Consider the following 11,903-nt stretch of genomic DNA (forward strand, 5'->3'; position numbering starts at 1 on the left):
ATTATTTTCTATGGGTCAAAATGGATCATTTTAGACATTTTGGTGGAGGTTTGTGTAACAACTATGAAGCAGACTTAATTAGCGGAACTGATCAGCAACAACAACAAAACCGCTGGATAAGTAGAATATATGTTGTAGTAATCATAAAGCAGTGATTATTATCATTTGTATTATACATGATCAAGCAATTTTGTCCAATTAAATCATCATGTACAGGGTGGTCCAAAAAGAACTTTACCTAATTTCAAATGTTAATTCGGTCGATTAACAATACGATGCGCCTCCAGCGTTTGCTGGAGGGGTCAAAATATGCAGTGCATAATGGGAAAATGTCTACATCCAAAGCCCGCGTAATTCGAATACAACACTGGAACATAATGTCATTGTGTATTTAAATGTCAATATAATTATAACGATGTTACTCGTGAATGCACAGTAAAACTGTAATTTACAATTATAGTAGATCCATTTTCGTCTATTGATCACACGGAATCTTTCGTGGAGCTGTTTTCAACATTATTATTATCACACTCGCGTGAAAATCTAATGCTAGAACGGCGATGTTGACCCTGAAGGTCAAAAATTGGATTAGCAAGAGCAACCGCTGGCGGCGCACGTTATTGTGAATCACCAGAATTTTGTGAAGTTCAGAACAGCTATTCGCAATATTGTTTTATATTCTAAATATATATCATTCTGAGAATATGTGGTGCAAAAATGAAAGAAAAATAAGCTATAATTATACAAAATGGTGCTATTTTTAAGTCAGAGGGCCCAAAATCACTTTGTCCACACGTAAATCAAGGGACTGTGTCGATTACCAACAGTATTGCATTCGGCATATGGTTGGTAAACATCGTCGGCTTCTCGTTGAAAAGTGTTACATGTTTTGCATACATATCCAAGATTTTGATATTCACTAGTAATGCTATTTACAATAATGTACACGAACTTTACTCTTATAGACAAAGAATTGTGAAATTAACACAGCAATCGCACATTATTTATTTTTGAAAAAAAATTTTAATAATGTTTTTCAAGAATATAAAACACGAATTTGAAACGTCTTTCCATGATATAGGAGGTAAATGGTTGTATCGAGAACTTATCTGGAGTTGGCAGCTGTTTGGTCATTTCTAATACGTCCACTCCGCCCTTAACCTCTATTCCACAGCGTTGTGGAACTTTTTCTTCTGTAGAATTTTGATTGGTTTGGGCAGGACTCTCACATTCGGGAAGCAGATTCGAAATTATGTTCTTAAGTATACATTAATTGCCTCATCTTGACACTTTGCGGAAAAAATTGAAAAAGCATAAAAAAATTTGAAAAAAGGTTGCTTTTAGTGCGCTAGCGCCTGAAATCCTTTTTTTTTTTTTTTTTTTTTTGCTCTTCACTTTTTCCAAAGACCGTGAAAAAATTGGGTCAACCTTTTCGGGCTGTTAAGGAAGGGGCGGCAAAATTGTTTCTTCTTCAGCCCCCGGGGTTGGGGCGGCCACGGTACGCCACTGATGGATAGCTATAAATTGAGATAATTTGGGAAAACAAGAAGGAACCCAAATATTTTATTTTTCATTTTCCCATCCCCGGCATAAATACTGAACGGCCACTTACTCGAATGAATTTAGTCCTGGTTACCCTGTCCAATATCATATTATCCAATGTAATATGTGTTATATTATTTTTAAATACAATACGTACATAAAAATCGGTACCTGACAAGAATGGTCTGAAGCGGTGGATAAATATTACAAGGAGCTATATGAGACGCGTTTTAAGCCATTTGTTTTTCAAGAAGCAGAAGTCAAAGGTTATACAGAAGTACAAAATTGCTCCCATTACCGAAATAATCATACCAAACTTTTCGTATCGATCCAAAATCGTATAGTTTGTACTATCTGCGATCTGTGGTTGCGGCAATAAGAACCAAGAGGTGTAAAAGGTATCCCGGCTTGTCTTTTTTTTTGTCTGTGTGTCCTAATCACAAATGGCTTTGTGGCTGGATTTAATTAAGCTTTAATTAATTTGTCACATTGATGTGCTTTGTAATGATTTTTCTGTCTCTATCATTTGTTTTTGTACTCTAATAATCTTGCCAAATAAAAAACAAACAAGAAACAATATCAAAGTACTCCAAATTCTTTCGAAGTGGGCTCAAATCGTTTGAGAAAGTGTGTTGTTTAAATTCGTAAGAACATTCTAAGGTAACATGCAAGCTTTACTTGAATTTTGATGTTCTTACATAACAGATAATAAACGAGCCTTACGGAACTGCAAGGAAATTCGGACCAGAAGGCAAGCATCTCAAAGCTGAAGACATTAAGCAGTATATAGCGGACAATGTTGCAGAGATAGAAGCGCAGAGTGGCGTGGCTGAAGAATTCAAAGCACCTGACCTTTGATGATGCCATCTGCACCTTCGATTGGGTGAAGAAGACTCTTGAAGCAGATTACCCTGGAAAGAAGCTGATCTTTTGTAAAGACATGGCAGCCGCTGTGGAAGCCAAGTATGACGCTCTACCAAAAGGCTTCAGGCATACATTCCTCATTCGGGATCCTGTTAAAGTATTTACTTCGTACAGGGAAATGATCATACGTTTGTTTGCGCTTACAGATGAGCAGCGAAACACGTTCCGTCTGACAGACATGCCAGCTGACTTTGTCACCGGTTCTGCTAAGTATAAGTTTGGTGAGATGTTGGGTCTTCTTCATTACTTACAGAAAACTGGGATGGAATCCAACCCAGTGGTGATTGACGCTGATGATCTTCAAAGCCATCCAGAGTCCATTTTGAGACAATACTGTGAAGCCGTTGGAATACCATTCAGTCCAGGTTTTTTACAATGGGAATCTGGTGTTGACATAACAAATACATGGATTACTTCGAAAAAGATCATGAGGACAAATATAGAAAAACGGGGAGGCTTTTACTCGAAAGCGCTTGCTAGTAGCAAATTTGAGCCGCCGAAAAGCCTAGTACCGGATAAGAGCGAACTGACACCTGATATAATACAGTTTGCTGAAGCGGCGGATAAATATTACAAGGAGCTTTATGAGATGCGTTTAAAACCATAATGTTTTTGTAGATGCAGAGGGAAAATTATCTTAATATTTTCATTGCAAGCCTAATTCAATCAGATATTCGCTTTTTTCTCACCAATGCTCATTTCCTCAGATTCGGTCAGATTTTGACATGAAATAGACACTATGATGATTAACTGAGCAAATGATAAATGCGAAAGCAATCTATATAATATAAAGACAAAATGTGACGTTTAACACGGAGACGGTAAAAAGGAATGTAATAAGTACTTTTAATTCTCACCGAGTCACCATGTCAAATTCGAACCCAGCAAACGCAAAAATGTTTGTAAAACGTTATAAACGTGTTATACATAAACGCGTTCTAATTTTGGTCAAAACGTTCTGATAACATTTAACATTAGGAAACGAATTTGGAGAAAACCTTCTGTTAATAAAATACTATGCTGAGCCCCCAGCCTGGGTGGCTCACGCTCCAGTAAGTTCAGATGATTGAGCTCAGTAATACATCAAAGAATGTCTTCCAATTCATGAAAACAAATAGATAATCAGCTTATCGGATTAAAAGCTTAGAGGGAAGGTCTTGCTGCTCAGCGAGTGTTTGTAATTATCAGAAGGTTTTCTCCAAATTCATTCTCTAATGAATATCGGGTTATGGTTATATAAAGGTCATGAAAACATTTTTAAAACGTTTTATATGAAAAAGAACTACAATAACATTTTGAAAATATTGTCAAAATGTTATTGTAATATATATATGTGACGTGTCATGTCAAAAGGAAACACTTTTGGGCAGGTTATGAATTTTGAGGTTTTTACATATCTTAAATATAGAGATATTTTGCTCCACAACGCCGTTTTCCCCAATGAAATCGGACATTCCTAAACGAAGATATTGAGTTCGGAAGTTATGGTATAATAAAATTGGAAATTGAGATATCGGCCTTTAAAAATATTATTGACAATGTTGAGAGTAGGAATTAACTTGCAAAATGTCTTAAAAAATACAAGATGCCAGTTATATTCCGGTCTAAATCTATCAGACAATATTTTTAACATTAATAACATCACAAATTCGCAACAAACCGAAATTGTGAAAAAATCACCCACCGGCAGATTTTTGGCTATTTCTCCATTTACGATCCTGCCCAAAAGTGTCTCCTTTTGACATGACACGTCACATATACTATTTTTAATAACATTATTTTAGAATGTTTTGCATCAAGTTTCAAAAATGTCTTATGAATGTTATTAAACGTTTTATACCCTTTATATAGCCTGACATTTAAACGTTTTCTGTAAAACGTTTTGAGTTTGCTGGGAAAGTCACCTACGAATTCGACACTAACATCATATTTTTGCTGAACCATGAAATGCTATATTATGAGTGCAGCTTACTTACGGACTAACCTTTTGGTCTAAAATGGGCATATCTCACAATGCCACTAAGGTATGACCCTGTCAGTGGTGTCAAATGGAAGAGAAAAAAATAAAGAATATAATAAAATATTTTCCCACCCGGGGTGACACTCATATAAATCCCTGGGACAATATTCATATGGGTCCATTATATATCTCAAAATGCCAAGAAGGTATGTACCCTCGAGTAGTGTCAAATGAAAGAGAACAAAGTAAAGAATATAATAAAAAAATAATTTCCCCACCGGTGGTCACACTCCTCATAAGGCCCGGGTCAATATTCCTATTTTGGGTCCTTTTCATATCTTGAAATGTTAAGAAGGTATGACCCCTGAGTGGTGTCATATGAAAGACAAAAAAGTATAGAATATAATTAAAATAATTTCCCAATCAGGGGTGACACTCCTCAAAAGACCTGGGTCAATGTTCATAATCGTGGGTCCTTTTCATATCTTAAACTGCCAAGAAAGTATGACCCCCTGATTGGTGTCAAATCAAAGAGACAAAAGTACAGGTTATAAAATTAAAATAATTTCCCCACCGGGGTGACACTCTTTATAAGAGTTAAGACAATATTCCTATTTTGGGTCCTTTTCACATGTCCCAAGAAGGTATCAACCCCCGGTGGTATACCACAATATAGGCCATACTGCCGAAGCCATGGTTCAGCTTTGGTGCAGTAACCGCTCTAATTTCCTGTGCTTTAAAAAAACGATGAAATAATTTCTCAAATGACTATGAGTTGCAGTCCATCATATCCAGTAGAACTGGAGTATCACATTACAAATAAAATTCCCTGGCATTTTATTATCTATACCTATAGACCATCAGCGGACTCTTCTTTTGTTTATTTATATTTTTTCTTTCATATAATAATGAGGTGTGATCAAGCAAAATCAGTCTGAAGTCGAACATATTCAATCTTTAGTTTTTTATATGATTGTATAAAACATTAATTTGCAAAGCTACATTGTGCAGAAAGCCCCAATGAAATTAAATATTTAGTTCCAAAGATATGAACAGTTAAAGTGTTTCCAAAACAATATGCAAAAAAAGAAATAAATTGTCTTTATTTGGCTATCGAAAATCAGATTTCCGACTAATTTTGCTTGATCACATAGGCCGATACACAGTTAGGGGGTCAAGACGTTTTTAAATGATAACGGGTACAGATCCCGGGGTACAGATTTTTTTCTCATTTAGTGAAAATCTAATTCTTGCCAATAGTTTACCTTTAATATTTCTCCGTCGAGGCGACAGTCAAATTTGTTGACCCGTACTATCGAAGGCCACATGTTTATCTAGAATTGTACTCTAGTGTATACAATACTATAATGTACTATGCATGCAACAGGTAGCAGTAAGCAGTTCATGAGCTCTTTCATGTAATAATACAAGTGAAACGAAGGGAAACTTTAACTTCTCCATCGTATGTACCATGGCTAGTTCCAATCCTCAGCCTCGTCGTGTTATGTTGTGGGCAGTTCCTAGATCGTTGTCAACTGTATTTGAAAAATGCATGAGTTTTGTTGACGGAGTGCAGGTATTATAGTGTATAGGTGTAAGTGTAAATAGTACTAAAAACTAAAGTCATCAGTTAGTAGTTTCGAGACGCCCTGGCTACTGCGTTGGTGGTCTTTGTTTCCTTCATGAATGGCCGACCCATTGTGCCGCCCTATTCACAAAGGACTACAGATACTTCTGGCTTGAACAGGTGCTCGGCAAACAAAGCCATCCACTCAGTCGGCCTGGATGTCTCGAAACTACCAACTTGCGACTTTATACTCATTTCATTTTAGCAGGTCACATATTATAGGGACAGTTTCATAGGGGATAAGACTACTGTCCAGTGTTTACATTTGGGGCGCCCTTATGTTTCGCATACTGCAAAATAATACAATACGCACGAAATCAGTCAAACCCCAACTTACGAAGCCTTTGTTGTTTTAATTATGTGATATTATGTAGCTTGTAGCACCTGTAAGCAAGTACATATTTGGTATTAGTTGTTTTGAAACCAATGTTAATGAAAACAGTGGTCTTTTTCCTGTAATTTGTTTTTTTCTCAGACCAACCAGGGAAGTGAGAAAACAGAGGGCGTCCCAAATATTAACACAATGTCAACTCATCTACACAGTTAGGACGCTGGACAACCGATTGTTATTGTTCTGCAAGGCTCACTCAGTCATTTAATAAGGCAATACAAACGATCGAATTTGGTATTCAAATGAACAAAATTTTGAGTTACACCTTTTCAGTGTAAAATTTTTTTTCTAGGCCAAATGAAAAGCAATAATTTTCATTTTTTCAGTAAATGTCAGGAAAAAAAACTGTAATGCTTGATACTGTATTTTTTTTTTTTTCTTAGTGTTAAACTTAGTCGTGAAATTCAGTTATTTAGTGTAAGATTTTCGATTTTGATAGGCTTCAACTCTGCCCGCGAGCCTTTTTTTGGATCAACCTTTTAGCTTTTCAAAGTAATATAGTTCGCTAAAGAAGGATTTTTCCCAACTTTCTAACGCACATCACCGTGAGCGATATATCATAGTTTTGTCAGAATTTCCGTTTTGATTCCATAATTTTTGACTACCAGCTGAAAAAATTTCAAATCCACGCGTGAAATCTTAGGCTAATACTAGCATTGTGGATCTATATCTCTGGGTGCCCGGCCTGGATAGAGTGTTGCCAGAACTTCAATATAGCAAAGAAATTACCTAGTGTTTCAATTGTCATGAAGGTGACTGGGTATAGTGCCTTTTGTTTGTGTTTGTTTGAAATTGCTTAAACCCACCGAAAGTCATAATGAAGCAGCCAAAACAATACAAGGTTAAACATGGAAGTTTATAACAATCTATTATAATGACCTAAAGGAAAAATCATTTATGGCAACAATGAGCCTTGCATTGTAAGTCATGGTTAAAATGTGTTGAGTACCCACTCCACCCCCATAGGCCTACATAATATTACATACCGGTACCTTATAATATTTATATAGCACGGCTATAGCTATACATTTAGAAAGTAGGTCCTATAGCGCTAAATTATGACAAATAGGCCTACACAAACCCGAACGCAAGTCTGAAGGGTGTAATGAAAATGCCAACCCGCGATGGGGGGGGGGGGGGGGGTCATTCAAAATTCACCTGGAGATAGGAGGGCCAGAAAATTAAAATCCCCTCTAATAACACGCGAATTTTTCTAGGTTTGGACAGTGGATTTTCCCATGGACCTCATCCTAGGTAAATAAACAAACAAACAAACAAACAGACAAAATGGTTTTCATAATCATGGAATCCATAGCCCTATAAATTGAAATTGCAGGCTATCACGGGAGCAAATTTCCAAAATTCACCTCATTTACCAGAATTGGGGATTTGGGCTACCAAATCGCTGGTCAGGCAATCCTGGTTTTCAATGGAAAAGGGACCTGGTTGACAACAATTGAAATATCGATTATTTCTGCTGGTTGCTCTCGAGATAAAGAGCTATAAAGTACTGAGTTTGACATTTTCGGAGCATGAAGGGAAAAAGGGTAAAATAAAACGGAAATTCTGACAAAACTATAATATATAGACCCACACGATGTGCTTTACAGAGGTGGGAAATATCTTTCTTTAGCAAACTATATTAGTTTGAGACGCTAAAAATGAATTCCGTAAAAAGCTCGCGGGCGAACTAAAGGCCTATAAAAATCAAAATATCACACTAAAAGACAAAATATGATGCTTGAATTTTAACACCAGGATTTTAAAAAAATGTATATCCAAGCACTATGTCTTTAACTGACATTACTGAAGAAAAAAAAATATTGCTTTATATTTGACCGAGAAAATAAATTTCATAGCAAAAAGGTGTATCTCTGAATTGTGCTGATTTTAACATGTATCTATCGACTTTTATCGCGACTATGCATTTCTAAAGAATTGGTTGTCCTGCGTACAGACTGTACATAGGTTCTTATTATCTTTTTGGTTTCGGTTCCTCTATTATTCAGAAACGAAAATGCAAGGGATTATGTGAGTTGATCTGTAATTTGAATTCATTGTTAAGTTTGAAGTACCACAGTCAGCTTAATATTTCAATAGAGGTAGATGCCTGGTATCAATCAAAGCTGGATAAGACAAGATTATAGAACACCCACAGTATGTGGAACACCGTGTTTTTAGTGGTCTATAGCCCCTCTCGCTTTTATGTCCTCGCATAGGCTCAACCTATTATTAGATTACCAATTCCAATTGTTGCGCCAATGAATGAAATCAATCAGTTTCGCTTCAACGCAATTCTTTGGTGTAGCATATTACCACACACTCAAGTTTTTAGGTGTACTTTGGGACGAAAATAATTCCCCGTTTTCTTCTCTACATAATCATATGACCGATTTTTGCGCGATTGGACGAACAAGTATACCTACATGCCAAAAACTACCCGATACTTCTTGGCAACACCCCGGGCAACACTGATTAGTGTATATTTCGACGCTAAGCTATTTTCACGAGCCTAGGCGGAAGTGCCTATACACCAAACACAAGTTTCAACAGGAACCGAAACCAAAAAGATAAAAAGACCCTTAGTAGTAGCGTACTTATAAGAACACAAGAGCTGCTCTCGAACGACGTAAGAGTACAATGTTTGAATTCTTTAGTTTAAAATATCGAAAATAAGAGGCATGTTATAGTTGTTTACTAATAATGTAGGGGCTTAAGATTACTGAGTAAGATGTGTATCTGTGTGGTATATTTTGTATATTTTTCCAGATAATAAACGAGCCATACCTTGCTGCAATGGCATACGGTCCAGAAGGGAGAGCGTACGGTTACAACGTCAAGCAGACTGTAGCGGAACCTGAGAAAATAATCAAAGCTCAGGCTGAAGAATTCAACGCACCCCTTGCCTTTGACGAGGCCATGTGCACCTTCGATTGGGTGAAGAAGACTCTTGAAGCAGATTACCCTGGAAAGAAACTGATCTTCTGTAAAGACATGGCTTCTGTTTTAGATGGCAAATATGACGCTCTACCAAAAGGCTTCAGGCATACATTCATCATTCGTGATCCTGTGAAAGTCTTTATTTCGTACAGGAAAATGGTTATGCGTTTACTTGCGGTTAAGGAAGAGCAACAAAAAACTTTCCATTTCAACCAAACTAATACTGTAGATCCCAAATATATCTTCGGCGAGATGTTGGATCTTCTTCATTACTTGCAGGAAACTGGGATGGAATCCAACCCAGTGGTGATTGACGCTGACGATCTTCAAAGCCATCCAGAGTCCATCTTGAGACAATACTGTGAAGCCGTTGGAATACCATTCAGTAGTGATCTTCTACAATGGGAGTCTAGTGATGATATCAAATATATGTGGATCACTTCGAAGACTCTTATGAAGACAGATAAAGGCGAAAAGGGGGGATTTTACACGCAAGCATTTGCTAGTACTAAGTTTGAGCCATTAATAAATGTGGTACCTGATAGAGGAGAACTGACACCTGATGTCATACAGATTGCTAAAGGGGCAGAACAATATTACAAGGAGCTCTATGAGATGCGTTTAAAACCATAAGGTTTTCCTCATTTTCTATTTGTTTTCTATGTGGAGCATAACCTCGTCTACTTTTTGCCTGTTGGAGCAAATAAAGTTGGCATCACGGGATTTACTTTATAATTCCTCTGTCATCATGATATAATGGGCTATTCCATTTAAAATCCACACTACCTCTGTGGTAGATTTAGCTAAAGTCTTCCACAGAGTGAGTATGAGTTTCAAATAGAATAGACAGTTGGGTAACTTCCATTTGAAATACTCACTCCAGTTGTGAAAGATATAGGTAAAGCCATAATACAGGGGAGTATGGGTTTCAAAATGATTAACCCTGACCAATTACATTTGAAAAACATATGCTCCCCCTGTGGAAGATATTTCCAAAATCTTCCACAGGGGTAGTATGGATTTCAACTGGAAGAGCCCGATATATTATTCACTAGTATTGATGTCAATTAGGCAATGAAACAAAATGTGTTCGATCATTCGATCGACCGTCGATACATACCCGATCCTTATAATTTATGAAATATCAATTAATTTTTGTGATCACATTTAATATTTGTATGTAATGCATTTAATCCAAACGGTTCTGATTTGTTTCTTTCCTTTATTTAAGTGCCAATTAATTTGGCTGAGCTCCATTTATTTATGTAATCTATTGGCCAATAACATTTCACCATTAATTATTGATTAATTAGTCAAAAGTTCAAGTTAATAAGTCAAGGTAGCATCGATGGTCGATCTCGAGGTCTAACAAATTTGGCTGTGGTGCCGTAAAGCTGGATTTATACATTATCGCTGAACGACGAGCGATTGGTTTCTAGCCAATGTAGTAGCGCGCTTTTTGTTGCTTTGGGAAAAGCGCGCTACCTCATATCGATGGAGTATAAATTCAGCAGTTCTATAATGGAATGTAGTTTGTGTAGTGAAAGGTTTTACCGCTTCAGTCTAGTTGTGGATTGCGCCAAAGTGCACATGTGCCCCAAATATGGATTTACAATAATCGGTCTTCGTCGGCAAGCTGAATGCTGGTTTAAGTTGTCAATTATTATTTGAGTGAGCAAAGCAGTATACAAGGAAATAGATCTGCCGAGAATCTACAACCCAATTTTGGGATCAAGCGTCCGACCTCTGACCCTTGATTTGGGTTGCCAGTCTGCTGATGAAGTGTCGACTGAAAATTCCAGGTACAAAACTTTTTGAGTTGTGATCAAAGGTTTAAACCACTAAATTATGGTTACTATCAGCACAGATGAACTTTCATTCTAATCTAGCCTGCCACGCTGACGTCAAGCGGAACAGACTATAAGAAGTGGTGGCGTATTTAATACGACTGCCGATTTCTCCAGCACGTAAAGTAAAATTAATTATTCAATTTAATTATTTAATTTTGTACCAAGAATATTCACATTAGAGAAATCTCATCTTATCGTGAAAATTTGTCGTATCGTTCGTCAGTTGCCTGATGAGGTCAATGACACAGCAGACACGCGAAACAATTACGTATATTTTCCCTTTAATTCTCAGTTATTCTAAATGAATTCCGGATGCAAATACGGGGAATAAACATTGAAGACACTACGCCTAAAGTATCCCCTAGATTTGTATTCGGAGACAGTGTTCCCTTGTGGTAGCGCGACTAGTACCCCATACTTCCGCTATCATAATTCAAAACAATAAACTTTCATTTACAATATAATCACTCGCTTCTTCTTTTGAATTAATTCCATAGGTTTAGAGTCACAGTTGTTTGATGTGATCGTTTATTAATCTTTCTAACAATAATTTTCAATTCTAGACCTTACAATATTTTATTGATTTTCGTTTCTTTATCAAATTTTTCTCTCTGTTTTTGCCTTTTTGTGGTAAATTTTATTCTATTAACTGGATACTTAGTATTTGTA

The 11,903-nt window shown here is 36.7% G+C and overlaps 2 protein-coding genes across 3 annotated transcripts; both read left to right on the plus strand.

Moving 5' to 3' along the window:
• The first annotated feature begins 2,482 nt into the window (after window positions 1–2,482).
• LOC140160079 (uncharacterized) lies at window positions 2,483–3,073 on the plus strand. Its single transcript, XM_072183350.1, has one exon. It carries the CDS (start codon window positions 2,483–2,485, stop codon window positions 3,071–3,073), a length of 591 nt encoding a protein of 196 aa, XP_072039451.1.
• Window positions 3,074–5,719: 2,646 nt separating this feature from the next.
• Window positions 5,720–11,698, plus strand: LOC140161002 (uncharacterized). Of its 2 annotated transcripts, none has more exons than XM_072184371.1 (2): window positions 5,720–6,020; window positions 9,214–11,698. In XM_072184371.1, the coding sequence occupies exon 2, from the start codon at window positions 9,241–9,243 to the stop codon at window positions 10,015–10,017; it is 777 nt and encodes a 258-aa protein (XP_072040472.1). In that variant the 5' UTR covers window positions 5,720–6,020; window positions 9,214–9,240; the 3' UTR covers window positions 10,018–11,698. The 2 variants fall into 2 exon arrangements, with proteins under 2 accessions (XP_072040472.1, XP_072040470.1); XM_072184369.1 differs by having other exon boundaries at window positions 5,720–6,002.
• Window positions 11,699–11,903: the final 205 nt, after the last annotated feature.

Source organism: Amphiura filiformis, chromosome 9 (assembly GCF_039555335.1).
Source record: "Amphiura filiformis chromosome 9, Afil_fr2py, whole genome shotgun sequence".
Classification (NCBI taxonomy): Eukaryota; Metazoa; Echinodermata; class Ophiuroidea; order Amphilepidida; family Amphiuridae; genus Amphiura; species Amphiura filiformis.